The following is a 27,680-nucleotide window of genomic DNA, read 5'->3' on the forward strand; positions in this document are numbered from 1 at the left end:
AACTGATTAAGTTATGATCCAGTCGATTCGAGTAACAAAACTAATTGAAAATGCAGATACCTTAACCGCATTTGCGGCTGTAATTGTTATTTATAGAATAAAGCAGGTGCTAGCGCGACATTTTAGTTAACAAAGTCACTGCTGAATAAATAAAGCTTGTCTCGGACGGTTAGAGGCCACTGGGGATGGACCTAGGGGTTCTGATAACGGGGCTGCACCCACAGAACCTAGAACGAGAACAACAAGGGCTGGTCAAAGATTTCTAGCAAGGAAGTGCAATGTAATTATGTAATCCGAAAAAATATCCTATTTTAAATATATTAACTGACATTTTTATGTTGAATTGAATTAGACGTTAGAAACGTTAAATTTAATTTCAAAATGTCGAGGTACTATTTGAAATTCAAATTTGTAGTAAGTTCTTTATCTAAATTTGTAGCTATAAGTACTTTCTTTTCTGGAAAATATACAAGGTGTTACAAAAAAGTAAGTAAAATCGTTAATTGCAGTTTCTTTGAGTGGAAAAAATATCTTTCCCGATTTAATTTTTCATTTAAGATTTTTTTTTCAAGATACAAGGTCGCAAAATTAGAAAAAAAAGGATTTGTATTACTAAAAAGTTTCCTCCGTTGTTCTCATAAACATGGTTCGGTTACTTTTCAAGATACGGTTCAAATTGATTTTCGTGAAATGTTTTTTTTATACAGGGGGTCACAAATGGTGACCAAAAATGATTCCTCGCATTCTTTAGTGACTTTTAAGGGGAGTTTTTCCTATAAAGTTTTTATCTAGGACGCTTCGTTAACAAGCTACAAGGTGTTAAACTTCAAAAAATATTTTTAATTTTTTAAATAATTTAAATACTAGGTGAAATAATTTGAAATTGGGCACATGTATTTATGTAAACATTGTCCAAAATCTGAGGGTTTTTCCTAAAATTTACGTTACGTACATTCACATTTACATTTACAAATTATTTCACTTTCTATTTTTTAAATTATTTAAAAAAATTTAAAATATAAAGTTGAACACCCTGTATCTTTTTAACGAAGCGTCCTAAATAAAAACTGTATAGGAAAGACTCCCCTTAAAATTCACCAAACAACACGAGGTTTCATTTTGGTCACTATTTGTGAATCACCCTGTAGATTCAAATCGTCTAAAAATAAACAAATAGAAATTAATACTTGTATTTTTTTATTTTATAAGAAAACATGATAACTAGGAATAAAAATCATCCAGAAGCGGGTAAAAATGGGGGCCTAAATAAAATGTTAGCCGAAATATTCGAAAAAAATGTTTCACTTATTTTTAACAACAGAATTTTTAAATTTGTACATTTTTCCATACAAGAACTCTTATTATTTAAACAAGTTTAAACAAGTTTATACTATTCAAAAATGGGGTGAGGAAATTTTGACGTACAAAAGCCCAAATTTTAAAGTTCAGATATTAAATAAGTAAAAGATGGGATAAAATTTCTCTAATCTGATATTCTTTTTCTCTTTTAAAGGATAACAAACACCTGTGTGTTTGGTCTTTAGAATATATTAAAAAAGTTTTGAGGAAAATTAAGCATTTCCTGACCCATATTCATAGGAACTTTTTTCCTTAATCTGAGGAGTTCTATCAGTAGGTTCGGCTTATGAATTCGGTTACTTTGTATAAAAAACCGACTCAAATTATTAGAAACAGAAAGTGACTTTCAGTTTCCAATTAATTAACCTATATATTTCTCTAATGTTCCACTTTAAGTCCATTTAAAAACGATTACGACTAACTGTCCGTAAGTATTGGAAATGTTTACTAAAACCATAAATATTTGAAAAATGCGTACAGATAAGGATATCTTAAACAAATGTTAACTGGCACAATAAATTAACACATGGTTAATACATGACTTTTACACAAAATTTTATTATAAACAAAGATTCTTTAAGATATCACCAACGCCACAAAAAATAGCGTCAATTAATGTTGTAGTAAAGCAAAGAATCAATACAAAAAAATTTTTCATCTTTTTTTAACACCATTGAAACTGAATTACGTTTAAGTTCACTAATAATTACCTTTTTCGCATTTTGCATAGGAAAGTACTAATATTAGTACCATCATTTTTCTATTATAGAGTCACTGTCACAACAGAAATGTCACTGTAATGTCAGAGACATTAAAACATAATTTGATAGAATAGTTATTTATTCAATCTAACTATTCGTAAGTAGGTAGTAGACATAATAGAAACAAGATTATAAAAAATGCCGAAAGAGTTTGCCGATTAGTCCCATTTTAAAAGTGCCAATCTACCAGGAAAGCATTTTTGTACAAAACTCGTATTGCCACACGAGTTTAATGGGAACGCCCCATATAGACAAGCGGTTAAGCCGTCATATTTCAAACAAAATACGATTCAGATTGGAAACCTTTATCTTGCGTCGAGTGTACATGATAGAAACTAATTTTCAATATAGACCATAAACTGGAACCCTTAAAAACTAGGTACTTGACGTGACGTCTATTATTTTGACACCCTTAGACAGAATGACGTCTACTAGCAACTAATTCAAGTTGACATTTTAATGTATAAGATGCACGGGAAAGTGTCATTACTTCTGCTTCTCCTAAGCGAAATATTATCGAGAAACGAAGCAAACTACTGCGGACAAGAGATTTTCTACGGCAACAATGGTACCATAAAAACGAATCCAGCTATGTTCAACAAGAATATTTCTTGCATGTGGACTGTGCATCCTCCAAACGGAAGAATAACGACCATAAGGATATTACAAACAGGTTTACACAAGTGCTTACCCCAGTACCCGTGTTGTTTATCCGTCCTAGACGGGGACTCAAACAAGAACTACATAAAATTATGCAAGGAATCCCCGAAAAAACCTATAACCTTATCGACGAGGGGAAGTAAAACGCTGATATATCTGGAGGCTTCCGAGAACGTGCATACATGGATAGATTTTTATACCCGTGAAAACAGCGAATGCCGCTATTCCGACTACCAGTGCTACGATAAAACAGGATGTTACAACGCAACCGATATCTGCAAAAGGGACTTTACTTGCAGCGATCACTCTGACAAGATGAACTGCGGTAAATGTCCAATCAACCTCACCCCTTGCAGCATGAAGTCCGGCAGATGCTTCGACCCTGTGTCTCAAAGGTGTGACGGTGTGATTCATTGCCTTAAAGGTGAAGACGAGCTCGGTTGTACGGATTTATGCCCCAACGCGATCAAATGCCCGACAGAGAAGAAATGCATAAAACAGGAGCAAATATGCAACTCGGAAGCGGACTGCTCGGACAGTTTCGACGAGAAAACCTGCCTCAACGAGGAAACCACCAACGTATACTTCACCCTCGTCTTCATCGTAAGTAGTCTATGCTCTATGTCTTTCCTGTGCATACTTTTCCAGTGGATATCAACGAGACGCAGCACCCGGAGGTTCCTCAACAACCCCCCAGAGTTCCCTATAGCGCCGTTCGAGGGTCCCGGAGACCAAGAACACGAGAGCACCAGTTCTGAGGTCTTCACGGAATCGGAGTTTAGGCAGGGAGGTGGCATCTATGAAAGTTACCTTCAGAGCTTGAAGAAAACCAAACCGATAACAGCCGTTCTGTCGAATACAAGGCAACTGTCGTACATGGACCTGGACGGCGATAATGAGCTGATCGTTTTGGCGTCGCTGAACGTACCAGTGGATATGTGCATTGGACTGACCGTCTCCGAAGAAAAAATCAATCTAAAGGAGGCTCTCACGCAAGAAAGGCTGAAGAATATCTCCGAAATGAACACAGAAGTGGATCAACGTGGATCCGCCGAATCCTCTCAAAGCACAGAGGTCCGATGTGTCGAGGAAAGTCCTAGAAAAGTCTCAAATCGATGCAGCGAGCAAATCTCGGAACGAACGTTTGTCGTTTCGGGTAGCAGCGAATGGACTGACATTGAGGACACTTCTGAAAGCAACAGCAGTAGAATAATCTATGTTAAGAGCGCCAAACAGACAAAACTTAAGTAGGAGTTAGTAGTGAGCGAAGTAAATAAGATTACCACATCTTTGTTAGTTTGTAACAATGTTAATAATTGAAAATAAAAATCTGTTCTAGGTAGCTTTTATTTCCTCTGCACGAATTTTTAGAATTCAGTCGCTGAAAACGGAAAAGGCGATTTACTTTTTTCCTCCTATATAAGGACAACGCATGCACGTGCAGAATTTAATTGCAGCAGAAGGTATTTTATATCGCGACTCATCGCCTCTCGGATTTTACGACACATCTGCGTCTGCACTTTTTGTTACCGCTCTGTTTTATCACTAATATTCAATCCAAGTATGTTTACCCATTGTTTCAGTTTATTGTTGTACGGCATACCAGGAAACGTTATTTTTAGAAGGAACGATAAACCTGCCCTGTTTATAAACAATATTCTCCTTAATATGCAACGTTAAATGATACCGTCAGCGTTTCAGATCGCTAAAGTGCGATCGAAAGTAAAGTCCGTCGAAATAATTGTACGAAAATGAGCACGATGAACTGTACGATGTAAAAAATAGGCATTTTTCTATTAGGATATCGAAAAGGAACTTTTTTGAAAGAATTCAGATATCTCGAAGGCCATTAGAGATAGAGATAGGGAAGCTTGATAAAAGTCCCCCTAAAATTACGCGTAGAAACCAAATATGCAAAAATATACAGGGGGTTCCATTTAAAGTAAGCCAGTAGTGGGTGATTTCCGATATAACCAAAAGTACTACAACAAAGGCCATCATTTCATTTAAAGAGAGCAGTCCCAAAAATACCCAGGGGGCCCAAATTTTCAGAATTCAAATGGGCCGTCACCGCAAGACAGCCTGTATACTGGTAGTGTGATTTAGTTGAGTTTAATAATGGAGTCTTATGTTATTGAGCCTGTATCCTTCACTTGATTGACGTTATGACGTTGCACAATTTTCAAAAAACTGTTCACTACGTTTACAACGTTTACCTAACCGACTTGATTATCAAAAGCAAAAATACGATGGATCTAAATTATTGAATTTAAATTTAATTCCTCTATCATTTACATTCTTTCATTACGCACGTATAGTGGCAAAATACCTACACATAACATCACGTATATTACACGAGACTATTGCTTTCCTGTTGCGTACTTTGTGACGATTAACTACCACTTAATGCTAGTGAATTAAATACTAATAGCATATACATTTACTTATGTATAAAATAATCTTTCTTACGACATTACCTAGTATTAAGAAAATATTTTTTAGGATAACTTTGTTTTAATATGTTTTATTGTTTGTCATATATTTTTGTATTTTCTATGTATTTCCTAGTGTTTATTGTTTTTTCTACTGTATTTTGTAATTGCTTACTATATTTTTTTGTTTTTTCCTGCTCTGTAACTGGGATTTTCCCGTAAGCAGTGTAATTTTAAATAAATAAATAAATAAATAAAATAATATAAAATATAAAAAGATTTAACGTTGATTTCGTTAATTTCAAACAAATATATACATATTTTTAACTAAATGTAATAAAATGTGTAGAATAAATACATCACTCTATTAAAAAATATATATACGGGGTGTTTCTGCAATAGGTGTGTTCCTTGAAAATAGCGCGAAAATGAGCGACTTTTATTAAGTAACTGATGGTTTATGTCCTATTTTCGAGAAAATAAATTAAGAAAATTAACCATAAATGTAAGGCGACCCTGTGCATCTTGTGCACGTGTGTTGTGAGTTACAGTATTACTTAACTGGCGAATAAAATGTTTATTGATGTGATGCGTGGTGTGATGCAAATCCTCACGTTGTACAGAGATCGCGGTTTCAGCAACGGTTTTCAATGAATGTGTGGTGTGGTGTTTTTGGTTACAGAATTTTTACAGTCGTTTGGAAGTATGTTTATTAGCACATGGAAGCAACTTTGACCAATTTTTGTAGAGCATATCGTCTATAGGTAAGTAATTTGTTTATTCTATCGTCTCGTCTATCTTATTCGTCTATTAATCAGTTGGTTAATAAAAGTTGTTTATTTTCAGAGAGAAACAGAAAATACAGAGAAGATATTAAGAAATTTAAAAATAATTCAAATAAATACATATTAGTATTATCAGTACGTTTTTAACTACGCGTAATTTTTGTTTCCATAGCCTGTCTGCATATTTTTGTAATTCTTAGCGCACACTTTGGAAAGTGTTACAACATATTTAAACCGACTTTTCTCGAAAACGGATTACTTTTTCGATATATAATATTATCATCATTTTTTCATAGAAAATTCAGATCTATCAAATTTTACTGTTTAAATTTGAATATAGCAACATGTAAAAAATTTGGGGCAAATTTTACCAGAACCTCCCCCCCCCCCTTTACTTGGGACGCCCACAACAAATTTTTCTAAGCACTTTTCACGTTGTTTATTACAATGTATATGATAACATATCAAAATTCATAATGGTACACGTACCCATTTCGACTATACAAGAAATTTTTTTTAATTTTATCGATGTAATGTAATAAAATGCTTAAATCCGTTTTTCTCGGAAATTGAGCATTGTATCGAAAGAAATAAGGAGTACCTATCTTTTTTGTGGCGGAAAAAAAATCATAATTTTCCTTCAACCCGTTTCGGAAATATAAAAAAATGAATTTTTTGAGGCCCCATTTAGGAAGCATGTCACGACCTGTTTATACGAAAAAATATTCTTATTTTTGACAACAGAATCAAGTGGTACATTATTGAGACACCCTGTATAAAATGCAGGGTGTTAATTTAAATTATACACGTTGACAAACTTTAACGGACGATTCTTTGATTTATTTTAAGCCGAAAAGGCTTTAAAAACACGAGTCCACAAATCAATAGCTTTCGAGATGTTCAAATTAAAAAAATTACGTTTTCTATGAAGATGTTCAATGATGAATGACGAAACTTAGGCTAGAGACTTATTTAATTAAAGGCAAAAATCCACTAAATTTGGATATAAATACGCGCACCAGTGGCAGAAATACCGGGCGTCGCGTCGCTCTCACTGTAAACCTCAGAAATTCGACGCCACCGGATATTTTGTAGTGTTTCCAAGAAAAACGATTTCTTAAACATTTTATTATATTTTTGTAATTCCATGGGACTGTGAAAAATACGTATTTTCGAATATTTCTTTACAATATTCGCAATCTTCAAAAAATTTTCCTTATTTTGACAGCGGCTTCCATTTTGTTTTCAAATGTCAATTTTAAAATAAATTGCAAAAAGTTGTATAACGTCCAATCAGTCTTTGTTTTTTTTTGCAAATCTCGGACACTTACCGAGTTCTCTAACACACAACTCTTTCCACAAGCTTTAAATAACCCAAAAATTATTTTTCTATATATTAAACAAATTTTTTTTAAGATTACTTAAAGATGGTCAACTAAAAATTTAGAGAGTAAAAAAAATACGAGAACTAATAATACACAGGGTGTCCTCAAATTTCACCGACAACGTTTGACTTCATATTCACGTCGATAAATAAATACGATCTACGAAAAAAAAAAAATTTCTTTTTAATAAAACCTTTTCATTGTTGCTGTCCGTTTAAAAAAATACGACCACTGTAAAAGTTTTGACCTATAAAAGGGGTAGTTAACCAGAGAAAACTACCGCCCAGTATATTGATTTGACTAAAACTTAAAGAAATAATACGCCGTAATAGTCCAAATAAATGGGCCAAATCGGTACAAGGTTATGAAGTTATTAATTAAATTAGTTCTATTTTTGACAACTTTGAAGGCCGGTTACTCAAAAACCGAAAATATTTTAACTTTTTATTCGTAGATCGTATTTATTTATCGTCGTGAATATCAAACGTTGTCGGTGATATTTGCGGACACTCTGTATAATACACTTTTTTTAAATAAATTCAAAGATATATAATGGTTTATTTTCACGCTTTATAGATATTCATAAATCTTCATTACGAATTGTAAACGGAATTTACCGTTGTTAAGGCGGTTTTCCACTAAACTGGCAAAACAAAAACAAAACACAAACTTGTGTCGAATAAAACAGAACTGTAACTTTTCGCAAACTTTTTGAAGACTGGCGTGTTTTGCTGCAGTTGGAGTTTTGTTTTTTGGGTCCCGCTCGAAAGCGGTCACATCAAAAGGTTTCGAAGTGTTTTGAAACTCAAGTCTGTTTAGTGGAAATGGTCGTGTTGTGTTTTCTATTTAAGTGATCCAACCCAATATCTATGTTGGCGTTTTCTTCTTCCCAAAAACAATATTTTAATCATTAATGAATTATAGCTATTAAAAAATATATATGTGTACGGTTAAAGTGTTTAGTTGGATAGGATACAAACTAACCAAGTAAACACTTTAACCGTACATATACCACGAACTCCATCGATGGATATCTGGAAAACCGCTGCAAGGATTTTTTTGAAATTGTGATGGTGTGATATGGACTGTGGAGCCTACCAACCTAAAATATTTTCAAGGTCATCGTATTTCTGGTTATATCGGAAGTTGATACTAACTTTCTTATTTTAAATGGAACCCCCTGTATATTATTGCAAAAAAATTAGGGGTTTCCATTTAAAAATTTCGAGTTTTCCACATATTCTGAACTTCATACTCGATAAAAAATTTTGACCACCCTGTATAAAAACTGGAAAATTTTCTGTCAAATTCGATAAAGTAGGCCTTCCTCTACAAAATGTCCAATTTGCACAAAAAAATAAACCGGGAAAACTAAATTCTGCTGACAGTCTGCATGTCAATTTTTGTTTAAAAATCGAAATATCTCGGAAACGGTCAATCCTAAGTATGGAGTGTGGTATATGTTTTCACCTTAAAAATAGATGCTCTTTCCAAAAATGCAATAATATACAGGGGGTTCCATTTAAAATAAGAAAGTTAGTATCGACTTCCGATATAACCGGAAATACGATAACCTTGAAAATATTTTAACTTGGTGGGCCCCACGGTCCGTATCACACCATCACAATTTCAAAAAAATCCTTAGAGCGGTTTCCCAGATATCCATCGATGGAGTTCGAGGTGGGACACTCTGTAGACACTTACTTTTTTTTCCAAGGACTAAAGTATAAACCAGCCATAACTAAGAATAAAAAAATCTTGTCTAAATATGTTGGGTGGTTATTGGAAAAATGTGTTCCGACTTCTTCGCGACAACCAGTGGAAAAGGACCGAAAACAAAAACAAAACTCGAACAAAATGTAGCCCGCTTGATGGAAACAAGAGTTTTGGGTTTGTTTCAGTTTTGTTTTTGTTTTTCAGGTTCTAGAAAACACAAACAGGACATTACTCTACCAGTTCCTATACCTAAGTAAAGCCGAAAATTTTACCGAAGATTATAGCGATATTCCACCGACAAAAGTAACATAATCTCTGTTCTCCCCTTACGAACACACAAAACACTGCGTACACCCGCATATAAAAGGTATCTTCCATCGAACGTATTTGTTATAATAGCAAGTCGTAATTACAACATTTGTTTCGAAGCCGACGGGGTATTTTTAGAACGGACAATGGCCGTCGTGCCATTCTCTATTCCCTTTCAATTGGCTTTGAAATTAGCGGTCGTCAACTTTGATACCAGCAGCGGGTAACACGTTCATCTTGTCAACCTAACACAACATATGTTGCGCATGTGATGTTCTGTTTGTGTCCAATTACAAGGTAGGGGTAAGTGGGAACCCATTTACCGAACGCGACGAAAGTTTTTACCACCTCTGCTGCCAAAACTGAACGGACAAAAAATTTAAAGAATTTTTGAAATTCAACTGCTTTTGCTGCTATTGTTATTATTAATTAATAAAATTAATTTGTGGTTTTAATTAATACAATAATTAGACGTACCTGATGTTACAACAACTGTTCAAAATTTTGCCCACCGACGTGTAATCACATTTGGGCCTGTTTTACCCAGTTAAGACAAATGTCTTGCTTCACCATAAATTAAAACGATATCCACCGACTAAGAGTTGCTATACGCGTAAGCCATTTTTAACACTTGAAAAACTAATGTAAACACTATCGCCAAAACTTGAATACTAACATAGGATTTCAGTTCGAAACCGCCTGGAGCCAAGTGACTATAGTAGCCCAGTGAAGTAAAGGTTGAAAATACTACAACTTTATTTTTTTTTCTCGGACACTAAGAATTTTACAAAATTTTTTTTTACAATATTGACTCCATTTTTTTACGACGCATATATTACCAAATTTTTTTAGATAAGTTGTGAATCACCCTGTACAATAAATTCCTTGCTCGCCTTCAAACTTATGTTTACGTTGGTAGAGGAACTTCGAATAATTGATAAATTTTTTTTTTCAAATTTATGATGTTCTTTAAAAAACTAAAACCGTTTTGTGTACAAATGTGGCTTTATTTAAAAATTACTTTCTCGAAAGAGTAAAAATAAAAGTATTTTCATATTTTTAAATTTTCTTGTATTAAATTATATAAATTAAACAATAAATTCAAGTCAAAATTAAGGGTATACTGAATTATAATAATTGTGACATTCAGATTCCAGTAATTATCACGTCAAACTTCTAACGAAAGAAGCACATTCTTTTATCACTAGCCAGTATTCTTATAACAGAAATAGACTTAAAAAAGTATTAGAAAACTAGAAAAATTTGCCTCAAGTTACAAAGTTTTAAATAGTAGTTAGTATTGGATTATTCAAAGTACAATAAACTATGTTAAGCCTTTGTTTAAATCCCATTTTTTAATATTACATATTTCAGAAAATCCGGATGAAACACCAAACAAAACAATGTAATCATTACTAGCCGACATATCCACCAAAACGTAAAGTAATAAGCTCAAATGAATATTAAAAATGAAAATAATAATACCCATGTAACAATCATAAGAATTAACAGTACATTAACGGTAAAAAAAATTAACCAGCTTTAAATATGTCCTCTTTGCTCTCAATTATTTCCTCCTTTATCTCCTCGAGATATCGCACTCAATTAAAACCCGACAACAACCCGACGATCTTCAAAGTTTTAACTGTTTAAACGTAACAACGAAGCAGAAAANAGTAAAGGTTGAAAATACTACAACTTTATTTTTTTTTCTCGGACACTAAGAATTTTACAAAATTTTTTTTTACAATATTGACTCCATTTTTTTACGACGCATATATTACCAAATTTTTTTAGATAAGTTGTGAATCACCCTGTACAATAAATTCCTTGCTCGCCTTCAAACTTATGTTTACGTTGGTAGAGGAACTTCGAATAATTGATAAATTTTTTTTTTCAAATTTATGATGTTCTTTAAAAAACTAAAACCGTTTTGTGTACAAATGTGGCTTTATTTAAAAATTACTTTCTCGAAAGAGTAAAAATAAAAGTATTTTCATATTTTTAAATTTTCTTGTATTAAATTATATAAATTAAACAATAAATTCAAGTCAAAATTAAGGGTATACTGAATTATAATAATTGTGACATTCAGATTCCAGTAATTATCACGTCAAACTTCTAACGAAAGAAGCACATTCTTTTATCACTAGCCAGTATTCTTATAACAGAAATAGACTTAAAAAAGTATTAGAAAACTAGAAAAATTTGCCTCAAGTTACAAAGTTTTAAATAGTAGTTAGTATTGGATTATTCAAAGTACAATAAACTATGTTAAGCCTTTGTTTAAATAAAATCAAGAATAAGATATGAACGATGGTGTCGTTTCCCATTTTTTAATATTACATATTTCAGAAAATTCGGATGAAACACCAAACAAAACAATGTAATCATTACTAGCCGACATATCCACCAAAACGTAAAGTAATAAGCTCAAATGAATATTAAAAATGAAAATAATAATACCCATGTAACAATCATAAGAATTAACAGTACATTAACGGTAAAAAAAATTAACCAGCTTTAAATATATCCTCTTTGCTCTCAATTATTTCCTCCTTTATCTCCTCGAGATATCGCACTCAATTAAAACCCGACAACAACCCGACGATCTTCAAAGTTTTAACTGTTTAAACGTAACAACGAAGCAGAAAATATAACCCATTCGAGTGAACCCAACAAAAATTAAACGGACCTATCCAATTAAATTACACAGTCTTCAAATGAACGTCAGTCTGATACCGTTATTGTAGAAAGCTGTAACCACAGGAATTATAGAAACAAACAAGAACAAAACATGCCCGGTACAGAACGACGTTTTAAACTGTAATGTTTTAATTGCGATAAAAATAGGTTTGACAAATTTAATTTTGCTTTGTTGTATTGTGACAGGCTATTGCCACATGCAGATTAATCCATTGAAAAGGAAACGCGGGTATTCCCCACTTCACCCTAAGGCAATTTCCACTGGACCGAGACAGATAAAAACATTCAAATTAAACAATAAACCGCATTTAAAAAAGTTGAACAAAACTGCGTACACTGTTTAAATGTCAACCAACTTTAGTGCCATCGATAGCGAAACCATGGAGCAAAAACACAGGACAGATGTTTGTACCCATAAAAATATGAAGCATTACAAAGTTTTTTTAGCATCGCTATCTACGTGATTTTCTTAATGAAGCAGTTTACAGAACAATTTAGAGGCAGAGATTTAGGCAAATTAATTCAGAAGAGAACAACAGAATACTGCAGTGATAATAGAAAGTCCAACAACAGGAAAATGAATTACTTTAAAAATCTTGCGTGGCAGGTATAAAATGAAAAAAATACTATTAAGGAAATGGAAACAAATAATCAGGAAAAACTGTGGTTAAACAAATAACAAAATATGAAAACTAAATACAAAGAATTTGGAAATATTAAAATAAATGTATCTTACAATGACTTATTCTAAACTTTCTTATACAGGGTGTTCCCAAAACGCGTACCTGATATATTAAAATTGTTAAATAATACAATAATTCAAAGAAATACATATCTGGTATTATTGCTGTTCTATCGTCACCGTTGACAAAGACTAACTAAGTAAACAGCTACTACGAACCAATCTTTTTGTTTCCAAAAATGACTGATACATTTGTACCAGATCTCCAAATTCTTGGCCAATTTATTTCATCTGCTAAATTTACTGCAAATTTTTGGATATTGAGTCAAAAATGATCTATCCCAGTATACAAAAATATATATGTATATCTGCCTAACTAAAATTAGCAGAACAAGGCCTGTACAACTAAATCTCACTCTTGCAATACCGATGAGAACAAAAAGTCGGTCTGTGCATGTTAATGAGTTTTTGACTTAAAAGAGAAAGTGGATATACAATTTTATCACAGCATGGGTTTAAGAACTGAATCATTAACCTGGTTCTCGCTTAATGTGTCTAAAATTATTTACATTACTTACATAAATATTTAATATGTTCCCTGAAATAACACTACTTTAAGTTTACTTGAATGTTAAACTTGGTATTTCCATGCAAATTAAAGTAAAATTGCGTGTTCGTTTACCACCAACTTCCGTTTTTTTTTCCTGACGCTATGGAATGTTAAACATCGATGACATAAGAACATTTATTTATACCAATAAATAATATTTTCAAGCGACAAATGCACCTAAATGTAATTCGCTAAAAATTATTTGTAATAGATAAATTATGTTTGTTTTTTTAATCGTGCAAATAATTTCTTTCTTTTTATAGGATAAAAACATAAAATGATAATCCTGATAACAATGCTTAGCGTATATAAAGAAATAAACATCTTTAATATTCTTAACAAAATTACAACGCATTATATGTGAAAAGCAATCCGAGAAATACAATTTGACTTTACATGTTTAGATTTAAAAAAGTTTTAGAACCTTTTTTGTATACGCTGTTTCTATACGAAAGCAAAAAAGTTTAAATATAAAAAAGCTTAACATCGATATCTACAGCCACCAAACTTTTTCTACAAAAATAAACTGGATATGTCCCAGTCAATCCACCTGTCAAAGTGAAGTGAGCTGTAATTAGATTTGACTAGAAACTTTGGACGAATGGATTTAAAGTTGTAACAGCTTCAACTTTCGACATTAATAAAAAAACTGGGATGATGCCTTTTACCCAGGAATGTGTTTATTTTCCTAGAAGGCAGTAAATAATCGATTTTTTATTAATCTCTCAGATTATTTATACAGATTCATCACCGCAGTGTTAAACTATACAGACAACAGCTATGCTAACCCGAAACAGATTTTTCTTGGCAAGTAAATATTTATGAAATACAAAATTGAATTAATTTAAATGTTTTTCATTTTTCACTTTCTTCTCGCATAGATCCAAAGACTTTAGATAGTGGATTTTTCAATATAAATCTATTAAAGAAAGTACTGAATTATTAGGAGACATAGAAATTTTATCAAAGAATTTATTTTACTTGATACGAAGAAGCATTTTTAGAAAATTGACAACAATTTTAAGAAAAACAGATTTTTGACATTTTTCGTTCATTCCAAAGTAATTTGTGCAATAAAAAAAATTGAAGTGATGCTATTCTGTAGAAAATTTCATTTAGAACAAAAATGATCTCTTGCATTTTCCTCGCAGAATAGGATCCAGTCGAGATATTGAAGGAATATTACATTTTTTGCGATGTAAATTGTTAATAAAATTTTTGCCTCACTATGCGACCCCCGTACATTTTAAGTGTTCTTCTATAATGTATATGTAGATTTTGTGAAAAAAATTGATTTTGTAAGATCTGAATTTAATTGCTTGATAAAAACCAAGGTCAAAACTGACAACACAAAAGTTGCTTTAGAATTATCTGCCATTATGGTCTATTTATTTTCTTGTCGATAATAATCTGTTACAAAAGCTTTTAGAGAAAAGATAGCTGATGCTATCACGACCTTGCCTTTATGTAAATAACTGGAAAATGCATCCTATCTAAACTTTTCATGCGGAATAAATATATCTTTATGGGTATCGACGATTATTTTGTTATACAAATGTTATCATAAGTCGTCATAAATTTTTCATATCATTATGAAGCGCAGAACATTAAAAAAACATCTATTTCTTAATTTTTTAGATGATTAAGAGGACTCTAGCAAATAAGCAACCACCAATACATTTTTATAGATTTTATTACACAGTTTGTCTAAATATGAATCAATGCACAAATAACAGAATTTCCTCATTCTAAAGCAGATTTTCTATAAAATTTGCCGCTTTTGAACAAGCGACATAGTAAATTACAAATTTCTTTACACCAAAAAGTTATTTGAGTCTCAAACTATGTCAATTTTATAGAAAATGGGGGAAAGTCTGTTATTTGTTTGTGCATTCATATGTAGACAAATGTGTGTAATAATCTATAAAAATGTATTGCTGGTCGCTTATTTGCTATAGAGCCCTATTAACTAATATTGTTACTTAGATTCTAACTGTAAATAAAACTAATTTTAAAAACGTACGTGAAATAATTAATATAAATACTAATCTGACAGAAATTAAATATTTTTTAAAACATTCACAATTATTATATGTAATTATTTTTTAAGTAGTGTATTTAATTTGTGAATCTCACTGTCAATGACTTCTGACATTGACCCATTTAGTTAACTATCCTTCAGCATCCAACCGGAGCTGAACATATTAAATCAGCAACAAAATCAGATAGTGAACAGTTTGAATTTAAGCAGAATCCAATCCTGTTCCGAACGCTCACGAAGTAAATGGGTAAAAAACACGTCATCACCGCTTCATTCTGTTACATTTCTATTTTAGTTTGTGAAGTGTCTTTGTTTAGTGTCAGAATATAACCTTATAAAGTTAATTATTTCACAATCAGTGTTTAGTGGAGGAACAGTGTATTNGCTATAGAGCCCTATTAACTAATACTGTTACGTTACTAATTGTAAATAAAACTAATTTTAAAAACGTACGTGAAATAATAAATATAAATACTAATATGAAATTAAATATTTTTTAAAATATTCACAATTATTATATGTAACTATTTTTTAAACAGTGTATTTAATTGGTCAATCTCACTGTCAATGACTTCTGATATTGACCTATTTAGCTAACTATGCTTCAGCATCCAACCGGTGCTAGACATATTAAATTCAACCAAAGTGAACAAATCAGCGACAAAATCAGATAGAGAACAGTTTAAATTTAAGCAGAATCCAATCCTGTTGCGAACGCTCACGAAGTAAATGGGTAAAAAACACGTCATCACCGCTTCATTCTGTTACATTTCTATTTTAGTTTGTGAAGTGTGAAGTGTCTTTGTTTAGTGTCAGAATATAACCTTATAAAGTTAATTATTTCACAATCAGTGTTTAGTGGAGGAACAGTGTATTGATTTACTTTTTTTCACGTGTTTTATGACAAGAAAAAGCATGTATTCGAATCAAGAATGAAGTAATATGGTTAAAGCCTAGTTTCGTCAGGAGAATAGGATGCTGTTGCTAGACGACAAAGTCCAGGGATTATCCTAACCTCAAAGTACCAAATAAGAAATTTCAAGTACATCATATGCTGTAAAAATCAGGTGAGTAAACTTAGTAGATTTATCACTATTTATTTATTACCGTTTAAGTTTTCTGCTAGATTACTTGTCGGGTATTGTTTCATAGTTGAAAAAATAAACTATTGATATGTGTTTGAAAAGGTCAAAGGTGGCCTCGGTATAAATATGACCCCCATTCAAAGTTCCACCCTGTATAAGACTGATTTTTTTTCCACATTGTGATTCCTGCATCCTGCTACGGATTCGAATTGAATTTAAAATGGCAATTACGAAAAACCGAATCGATCCTCCTGACGAATATAATTAAGTTTAAAAAAGGCCACCTGCATATCTCGGCGAATAACATTGCGAATATCGTGCGCGTCCTCATGAATATACATGGCGAGGTTGAAAAATCGCACCATTATCCGTTCCGCGTTATTTTTAGGACAATTAACAGCTCATATATACTGCAGGTGCAAAGCAGATGGAAGGACGAATTTTTCTCGAAAAAATTCGCATTATTTTCGCATTTTGTCACGAACGTCGATATCGTTCTGTGGTGTAATTTTTAATTTTTTTTCATGCCGTCTGCTGGTTTAATGACATGGCATTAAAAACATATTTAGTTTTTTTATCAGATATCGTTGAGGGAAAAATTCCTATCGCTGTGTAAACCTCATTTAGATTAATTTAAACCATTTGCTAATACGATAAAAACCAAGCCAAAGTTAGTAAAAAAAAGCGTTAACCACGACTGACCTGAAAAATTATGGCCAAACGATAAATACCCACATATATTGCAAGGTACGATTTAAATGGTTTCTCCGAGGGTATTTCGTAAAATAAAATAAAATGGATAGAGCTATCACATTTTGACACTTTTTTTTTGTTAATGACAGTTCGAGTCACGACAATAAGGTAGTTATCTTATACATAGCAGTCAAAGAAGTTGACTAAATGTTTGACCTTGAATTAATTGTTATTTTGAGTAATATACAGGGCGTTACAAATTAGTAGGTGAAACCGTTAACCACATATTCTTTGGACAAAAATAATGGGACTTTTCTCATGCCACTTTTCATTTCGAAGCTCCATATTCAAAATACAGGGTGACAAAATCTAAAAAATGATTTTATTCTTCCCTCCGTTCGCGCTTTGATATTTTAAACCAAAATTACATAAAAAGTGTGCCGACGTAAAATCAAAATATGTGCTAAATTTCAAATAAATATCTCTACGATCACCGGAGTTTTCAATAAAAATCATTTTTTAAATTTTAATTTTGACACCCTGTGTTTTGAAAATGCGGTTCCGAAATGAAAAGTGGCATAAGAAAAGTCCCATTATTTTAGTCTAAAGAATATGTGGTTAACTGCTTGACCTACTAATTTGTAACACCCTGTATATTTACGGAGAAATTGTAAGAATCTAGCTCTAATTTTTCAATAATTTTGGTTACATTTTAATTTAAATTTACATAATGTGAACCGTGTTTATGATAAAAAACTTGACTCATTTTAAAAAACATATATGTATACTATTATCAGTTTTCGCATTTTTTTACTCAATTTTAAAGGTAATTTTTTGATATTTGTAAGTAATTTCGTCCTGTTTATATTTATCGTTTCCATACAGTAGGCTACCCCACGAAAGAATCTCAATAAGTAAAATGTGGAAACAGAAATAACTCTGTAGTAGATGTTTTTTACGTGAATAGTATTTGTCATGTGTGACAATAGAACAACAAGAATACAGGATATTTCCTTGACTGATTAATTATATTTTGGATAATTATTTATTACTAGCTATTTGCTAGAATTTACTTTCTAATTTGTATACAGGATGTTTTTAACTAAAGTGCCACAAATTTAGGAGTCATTAAGACATAAAAAGACAATTTTTTTCCTATGAACCAATTTTGCCAAGTCATATTAAAATTTGTTAGAATTACGTTGTTGAAGATACTAAACATTCGGTTTCAATCAATTCTAAAGCTTGATTCATACAAGAGAAAAAGATTGTTTTACTTTCATATTTTTCTTTTATTCTGTTATATTCTAGTGTTTTGAAAAATCGCACCATAAATCAGGAGCTGATAGAACATCAAATATAAATGTTGAGGATACTAAACATTCGGTTTCAATCAATTGTAAAGCTTGACTCATACAAGAGAAAAATATTATTTTACTTATTTTTCTTTTATTCTCTTATATTCTACAGAGTGTTTTGAAAAATCGCACCATAAATCAGGAGCCGATAGAACATCAAATAGAAATTGTTGAGGATACTAAACATTCGGTTTCAATCAATTGTAAAGCTTGACTCATACAAGAGAAAAGGATTATTTTATTTATTTATCTTTTATTGTTATACTCTACGCTATACGCTTTGAAAAATCACGCCATAAATCAGGAGCTGATAGAAGATCAAATATTAAGATGAGTATGCCGTGGATCATGGTCCTATTGTCTTTTGTTTTTGAGATACAGAGCGTTAAGGAAAATTTTTTAAACTAATCTTTCCCAAAAAACAATGGAACCCATTGAAATTTGATACAGATAAGTTTTTGAAGGTGCTAAATACATTAGTGTTGTTAGTTTTTGTTTCCATGAAAAAAAAAGAAAATAAAAAAACATCAAAAAAAGTAGATTTACCAAGAAGCAAAAAGTTTTGACATTTTAAAGACGTACAATGTGCCGCAAGTGGCGTCCTCTAATAAGTAACAGGGAAATTATTATCAATTTGAAATCATCGTTTCAAAGGACCTCCGATTCTCAAAATTTGTGCAATACTGCAATTTTCAAAAGGTTACATAGACATAAATAAAACAAAATTTTCACTATGACACCCTGTATGTTTTTAAGTATCAACTTTTGGACTAAAATAAGTTTGGTTAAATCGCAAATATTTTAGTGTGTAGAATCCGTTATTGCTCTATGTACCATTACTTATGGGACATCCCGTATGCAACAATAAATTAACCTCAAATATTTTTACCCGTTCCCTATAGGACGTTTTTTGTTGTTTGATGTTAACCCATCGAAAATTATAGGATTTTTTTATTTGATTTTCTTTTATTTCATGTTTTGTTATTTATTTATTTATTTTAATTATAATTTCCACAGTTTTACAATTATGTGCTTTGTACATTTTTATTACTACTTCTTTCATTACTTTTTTACTTGGTTTGTATTTTAATACCAAATGTATTTTAAATGATTAAAATTTTACACCACATCTAAAAAAATTACGTTTAATAAGAAAAAAAAGTTTGAATTTGCGTGCGATCGGATTAAACAGATAAGAGCCCAAATTGTGTAGTAAATATGCGCTACTCCCACTCCGTCTTTCACTGCCGCGCGACGGTAACCATAACCACCGTTGTAAACACTTTACAGATGTAGGAGCGAGCTACGCGGAGCCCGTTCCAGTTTTTCAAACGAATTTTTCAAGTCGAGTTAAATTGACTGCACATTACAAATTTAACATTTCATTTTTAATGTGTTTCAATTTAAATTATTTTTTTTCCCCAGAGCCTCCCGCACTAGCCGCCACTGTAAATAAATATAAAAAACTGTGCGTAGTTCCGCTGTTGACATACAGCTTCGAGTTTCGCGACATAAAATCTTCAGAACCAGCTAATACCACCGTGACTAAAAAAAAATTCCACTCGTCGATCAGCGATCGCCATCCGACAGCAACACAAGCGATAAATCATCGTATAAATCCTTATTAAGTTCAAGTAAAACCGTATCGTTTTAAAATAATGCAAGACAGATAAGATCCCGACTAATCGTTTTATAAACAGCGTTATTATTAATGCAGATATTTTTTCACTTAGCTAAGAGAGACACAACAGGCCAGCTTTTCATAAACAAGCCCATATAAATATTTGAGATAAACACTGAATGGAGATATTGTTCCACCAACAAACTTTGAACAGATAACATGTAACCACAAAGAGAGGTAGCATTTTTATACAATAAACTGTTGACCGAAACGATTAGTTCTATACACAAGACTGGATGTTTTGGGAACAAAATAAATTGTGGTAAATAAATTAAGGGACTGAGATTTATGTCTGTCTCACTTCAGCTTTAGTTCGGTTAAAAACTGTGAGAAATGCATCTTCGTCAAAATAAAAAAGAAAATCCCAGATATTTTGTTCTAAACTAAAACTATTTTTTTGAAATATACAAGGTTCCAAATGTAGAATCTATCAGTAAAAAAGGAAATTTTCATATAATAATGAACGAAATAATTTTGTAGGTTTACTTTTTAGTATATTCTAGACAGCTGGTTCCTGCTGACAGTTAGTATACACCCTACTAAATTTTGACCAAAAGATTTCTTAATATCTTCAGGTTTTCCACACATACTTGATAAGTAGGATTATTTAAAAAATATACAGTATCGTCATAAAATTTTCACCAAAAAGGTAACATGTTTATGATTTTGGAAAAAACTTTTTCTTCTAATAAAGACAATCTAGATATACAAAGAGATTTTTAGTTTAGGGAAAAATGACAAGCTCTAAATTAAAGGGTCTACAAAAAGTATGTCATATTTTTCTAAAATTCTAAAACCGTTCATTAATAAAAATACTTTACAGAATCCGTAAATATTATTTCTTTTGGCAAATCATTACAGAGTTTATTATGGGGAATGCCATCAAAAAATCAATCAAAACCTGATCTTTTCCGATTTCTATTTACATTGACTATTTTCGAATAAACTGAAGCTTTAGAATATAAATATCCATATTTAAAAAAATATGTATATTGTTTTTAATTTTGGCAGATTAAGAAACGCGATTTTCTTCTACATTTAAAACTGACGAGTATATTTAAATTGTACTTATTTAATTCACAATCAGACAAATAAAAACTATTAGAACTGTTTTTCTTAAAACATTAAAAATTTTCCAATTTGGTGTCAACTTTTAAGCAGTCATTTTACATAGGTATATACAGGATGAACCAAACTTATCGCTAGATAGAAATCAGGAAAAATTAGAGATAGTGAAGGGCTTGTATCGACAACGTTTAATTCTCAGCTACATTCTGTTGAATAAAAAAAATTTAAGCATTCTGATGTAATTTTATGTGTTGTCACAGGTGTACCTAATTAAGTTTTTTTAACTGATACTTTCGAAAAGGTAACACAATTGTTTGAGGTCAGAAAAAATAGGTATCACACGCAACCATCAGCAATAACATACAGTATTTTGAGATATAGACTTATACGTATATGATTTATCGCGTTTTTTTACCAAAAACTACCAATATCTCATTGAAGATGCATTTTTTCGAGGAAAGTTTCAAATAAAAGTTGTTTAAAATTAAATTTTCTACAAAATTGCTCCTATGAAAAATTTCGTCAAACCTCGGAAAACTACATAAGACTTTCGAAGAATTTCCTGTAATTTTCTTCTCTCTAATTAACTTTTGTTATTTAAAAATGAATTGACCATTATTTTGGCCCCAAAACATTAATTTTTACATAATCTGTACTTCATTTAAAGAATATACTGGAAAACTATTGGAAAAATCGAAATTTTTCATAGGTGCAATTTTGTAGGAAATTTAATTTTGAACAACTTTAATTCGAAACTTTTTTTCGAAAATATGCATCGAGATATTGGCAGTTTTTGGCAAAAAAAACACGAAAAATCATATATACAATATGTCTACATTTCAAAATACTGTATTTTGCTGGTGGTTTCAAACCAGCGTTGCCAAATTTTTTTCGGGCAAAGCGGGATTCTTTCGTCCAAAAACGGGACATACTAAGGGTTTATATAATTGATGCCTAAAAAAAAAAATCTCCGGATATCTGGGAAACAAATCGATGTCTAAAAAAAAAACATGTTTTCTGACTTTTTGACACCCCCTATCTCTTTATGGAAGCGTTCTAGATAAAAACTTTATAGGAAAGACTCCCCTTAAAATTCACCAAAGAATACGAGGTTTCATTTTTGGTCACCGTTTATGAATCACCCTGTATACTGCAAGATTCATAACAAAATTTTAATTCAGTTGACAGTTCAATAAAGCCGGCTAGGTTTTTAAAGCTTTATAAAAACGAAAGCATTCAAATAAACAGCATACTATATGCCTACACAATCCACAGTTTCCGCTAACAGAGAATTTATTTTAACACGACGATTAAAGCCGTGGGCGTGTGTTGAATGTTCCGGAAATGTACAACTTCAACTCACCTTACATGTCTCCCCACGATAAGTGAAAACGCCGATTCGTCGATAAATATGGGGAAATGCTTTTCGAAGATAATTGCTTTATCACAACTGTCGAATACGTGGGATTCCTAGAATGACTAACGGTGACGAATATCAACAAACGAGAAAGTAGTTCCTCAGTCAATTTAACGATTTCACATTTTCAAAATAGTCGCGAAAATGCCAGTTTTAAAACAATAGCGAGCAAAAAAAAAGTTACAAATCATTGGCGTACATCTTGATAAATATAACGTTGTTCCACCTGTCTTTGCATAAAAAATAATAACCTCTAAAATAATGTAATTGTTGTCTCTGCGAGTTTAAATGATAAACAGTCAATTATGTCAAAGGACATTGCACCGAAGAAACGTCCGCATTGTGCAATTAATTTATATCTAGAGTTTGTTACAACAATAGATTAGGTTGACATTTATTCCGCTTGGCATTAAACGCTAGGTAGAATTACAATAAAATAAATCGAGCAAAGAATGGCGGCGTAGCGGTATTGTGATTCTAATCCGTAAATATTTATTGACGATTCATGCTGCTAATAAATGAGATAACTTTATTGCCTCAAACACGGGTATTATCTCCATAAAAAAATACATTATCAAAATATTTTAATAAATAAGTTCGTTTACGGATACTTAAAATATTGATAGCCGTTTCAAATGAACACATCTTGACTCTTAAACTAAAATCTCTGAGGATATCAGATGGAGAGTACTGAAACGTACTAATTTTTCGCCTGGGGTATAGTTAACGACTAAACTTATAACAATTTAAACCAATATTTGGAATCAAAACAAATAACAAAAGTGTAAAATAAATTGTAGCTCTGTGGATAAGTTAAAATTAATGGTAACTCAGACAGTGACGAAGAATTTACGAATACCTCACGGGATTTGCAAGAGAAGCGCTAGCAATATTAATTTCTCTTAATTTGTTAACACCTACAAAGTCAGGACAACGGTACGAGAAGTATTATGAATTGTTCAATAACTGGAAATGGAATAAATAAAGCCAAAAACTTGTAAAAACTTGTAAAAATGTACTTGTTGTATCTTTTTCAATTTCAACACGATGTAAATATCTCAAAAATCAGTGGCTTTGAAGATTTGGTTCGTCTTTTGGCAGTAAAATGATCCAAAGAATAACCTATATCTAGTTAGAAAACAAGATGTCTAAAATAAATATAATTAGCTACAAAATCCGTCTAATGAAATCAGCGTTGTTTCTATTTAAATGACAATAAATGGCACTAATAATTCGATTAATAAAAATAAGCAGGTAACTCCTGGAAATACATTGTGACCCGTTTCAAATGGACACACCCTTTCAAAAACTTACTGTGTCAAGTTAGATAGAAATTCGTTAGCGAGTTTTTCATTTGACTACACCACCCCCCTCAACTGGATTTGTACCAAATTTCGTGAACATGGAGTTTTTTAAGGTGTAACTTTAAAGAGTTTTCCATTAAAAACGGGTCTACCTTATAATAAAACTTCTTAAAAATATACAACGCACCCTCTATAGTGTAGTTTATCCCAATTTAGTGTTAATCTGTCAATAAAGCATAAGTACTGGTAATATACACAATATCCAAATACATTTTTATAAATTTCACTTATAGAAGATGGTACTGTAGGTCATAGGGTTGTAAAATTTGGGAACTAAACTAGGTAGGTAGGTAAATCCCAAGAATGGTAAATCCTACATTTTGACATTTATTCTGTGCAGGTACCCTTCGAAAACCAACCTGCCCGCAACAATTTGTTTATTCGACAATGATTAAACTCGTTATTTGTTTCATAATTTAAATTCCAACAGACGCGAACCAGACAAATTTAAATTAAAATAGGTATCTGGATATGAAAAATGTGACCTTGAAATATTTTTTTCATCCAAACCGCTACCACACTACGTGAATGTTAAATAGTTTACTATAAAGAAATGCCTAACGAACTGCGTTGCAATGTAGTTGGCGAATGTTGTGAAATGAAAAGGCTAACAATGAATAAAAGGTAGGTACCTAACCGTTGCAATTTAGCCAGAGGCACTTCTTCTAAGCATGCCATGCCAGTGGACTGTCGACATGTGGAACGGGATGGAACCCACACCCCATTTAACAGCTGTCTGTAAGTCGAATTAAAGCATATTCTCCTACTTTAAACCCGTCTCCGAAACTTCTGTTTAAACAATGCGATTTAAATACGCGTCCCTGTTTAAACAATACACATTCCAGCAACAATGACAAAGAAATTGCCAAGAAAACATCGAGCTAGGAAGTTAAAACGAAGAACATCGCATGACAGTCCGCTAAACATGTTCAAATATTTGCATTGCAATTGTAACATGATGGAATAATTCAAACAATTTTAATTGCCAACCGAAAACATACTGCGGATTCCAAATATGCTCAAAAAAACCGGTAAGCAATCGCCTGTAATTTACATTAAAGATCTGGAAAACTACCAGGAATTTCACGTTTAAATTCGGTACAAAGCTGAACGAGTACATTTTGAATTAGGTTTAATTTACAGATATATTTAAAACTCACCTGATAAACCAGATATTCCAAAAAAATTGAGCACTAAACTCAATATCACACTACAGTGCACTAGACGAATCAACTTTTCTACAACTAAAACGCGCACAATCAGAAATCAAGATGGCGAGTACCCCTCCGAATCGGCAAAATGCTACTTTGTTATTGGTCCATTTAATTTAGGACGCTTTGGCATTACCAACATATTAAAAAACTAGCCCCATATGAATATTAAGGGTGTGGTTTTTAATTTATTTATTAACAAATTCATTACTACGCAAATATTGTTCTCAGAATTAAAAACAACTACATTAAGTATACTGCTACATGGAGATAAATAGGAAGGTAGGTATATTCCTAATTCTATAATATTCTTCAAATTTAACAATTGAACCTAACTTTTCTAAATAAAATAATTTGTGTTTAATATTATTAGATACATAGTTTACATACATAAACACAACTCTCTTATATATTTTTTTATTTGAGGTATAAATTAAAACATATTTTTTAAATATGGGAAGACGAATACTTATTCAATCATTATTCGCCAGAGCGCCATCTGTTGGAAATAATTTTAACACCTTACATAGAATTCTCTTAGCGGTGCGTTAAAGTTATTTTTAAAGCGTATAGATGGCGCTAGCAACATTCATTTTACATATCAAAACTAAATAAAAAATCTGGTAAATATACAAGTATTATTTATTTGTAGCATTTTCTAAGTTTTTGATTTTATGGGTAGGTATTAGAACAGCTACGTTACAGGACTAAAGAATAATTTTCTGGTTGCTTATAAATGTTCAAAATTTGATGAAAATCAACGAGTCAACGAATTATATTTTGTATTTTTTTTATTTAGATTCCGATTATTTATTTTTTATTAATGTAAAGATTAAAGATTAGGATATTTTTAAAAAACCTCGAAATTTCAAAAGGAATGTTATGAATTAAAATCATGCAAATAATTGTAATGTTAGTTTAATTGATTTTATGAGATTTTATTTATTTATAATATACCTAATTATAATATATCGTCAATTCTGTAAAAGTATTCCCATTTTATAAATATTTGTCTAGATAAAGCCAGAGGTTATTGTAATCGAAGACCTTAACAAACCGATATTCAGAATTTCAGAATAGTAAGAACCTGATGCATTTTATTAATAACACTCTGGACATTTCGATTTAGTTAATAAACACTGCATTCTATTTATGTCTTGACCAAAATTAAATGCAGCTGGCAAGTGACCAAGTAGGAAACGGCATTCCTACTGCAATACCTATCTGCCTCAGGGCAGTCATGTCCATCACATATTATCATATTTATTATGCAGTTGTGATCTAATAAGATTTGTTCTGTGCGAAAATGAAGATTGTGCTTCAAAATGTGTTGTGGCTGCTGTTCTTCGTCGCCTATCAATATTTCTGCCTGGCCAGTGAATCCGTGACAATAGGTAAGGTTTTCCTATTCTGAATTGTAATAGTTATTTATGTTATAAAGGTCATAACAGTGATTGGGGTACTAGCCGTGGATATTTCTTGCACGATGATTTTTGTGATCCCAATTACATACATACCTATCTTTATTTGTTGGTTTCAACATTTAAATTTGAATAGTTGCAATGCAATGACACTAACATTCTTTATTCAGTTTCAAATCGTTTAAAAACAGTAAATCTATCCATTGTTTCATTGACAGCTATTGGACTGGTTAAGGTTAAAATATATCGTAGGTTATTTTCGGTAACAACTTCTTTTCGTTTGGAAATCTTGATTGGTCGATTCAGTAATTTAACTTATATCTATTATTATCTGTCACTTTTAAATATTATAGCGTCTCTGTTCATTCAAATATCAAATTACTGTCGTGTCATTGTCACAACCTGCAATAAAGTACATATAAAATAAAAGCAAACAATGCTGCAGTTTAGAGAATAGCGTTTGGTTCCGTTGTAAAACAGAACTTTTTTCAAACCATTTACAGAACTATAATTGTTATTTTTCTGTGGTCGAGTAGTCCAAGCATTATAGAGAAATGCTTACAGAAGTTATTACCTGGACAAAAAAAATATAACCGTATAGAAAATTAAATTTTAAATTGAGTTTCTTGTTCTTTAAACTCGATCCAATCTGGCGAACATGGTTAAAAAAAATTGCAAAGTTGAAAAAAAACGGTTTTTCTAAAATAACTAAAAAAATATAGCACGGATTGAAAAATTTTAAATGAGAAAGTTGTAGGTTTTAAAAAGATCTATCGACCGATTTTTTGAAAGTATCGATTGCTTTGTTACTTTTCGAGATATATCGAAAAAACCGTTAAAAATCTTCTCTTTTCTCTTCTTCTATAACTCGTTTACATTTACGTGCCCATATTTGCTATTTACTGCAAGCATAGCCCGCGGCAAGCCAAAAAAGTA

The 27,680-nt window shown here is 31.6% G+C and overlaps 2 protein-coding genes across 3 annotated transcripts in view; one reads left to right on the forward strand and one right to left on the reverse strand.

Annotated features, from left to right (window-relative positions):
- The window catches only part of LOC108910504 (cell surface glycoprotein 1), a 131,768-nt gene extending 106,400 nt beyond the window's left edge, over positions 1-25,368 (reverse strand). Inside the window, exon 1 of the mRNA XM_018715121.1 lies at positions 25,273-25,368. The gene's annotated coding sequence lies outside the window, so the exon portion shown is untranslated. The remainder of the gene's footprint in view (positions 1-25,272) is intronic.
- Positions 25,369-26,507: 1,139 nt separating this feature from the next.
- Positions 26,508-27,680, forward strand: part of LOC108910505 (glutamate receptor ionotropic, kainate 2-like) — an 11,509-nt gene continuing 10,336 nt past the window's right edge. For both annotated transcript variants that reach the window (XM_018715122.1, XM_018715123.1), the window contains exon 1: positions 26,508-26,717. In XM_018715122.1, the coding sequence (XP_018570638.1) occupies positions 26,630-26,717 (88 nt within the window). In that variant the 5' untranslated portion in view covers positions 26,508-26,629. The remainder of the gene's footprint in view (positions 26,718-27,680) is intronic.

This window comes from Anoplophora glabripennis, unplaced genomic scaffold (genome assembly GCF_000390285.2).
Source record: "Anoplophora glabripennis isolate ALB-LARVAE unplaced genomic scaffold, Agla_2.0 scaffold605, whole genome shotgun sequence".
Lineage (NCBI taxonomy): Eukaryota > Metazoa > Arthropoda > Insecta > Coleoptera > Cerambycidae > Anoplophora > Anoplophora glabripennis.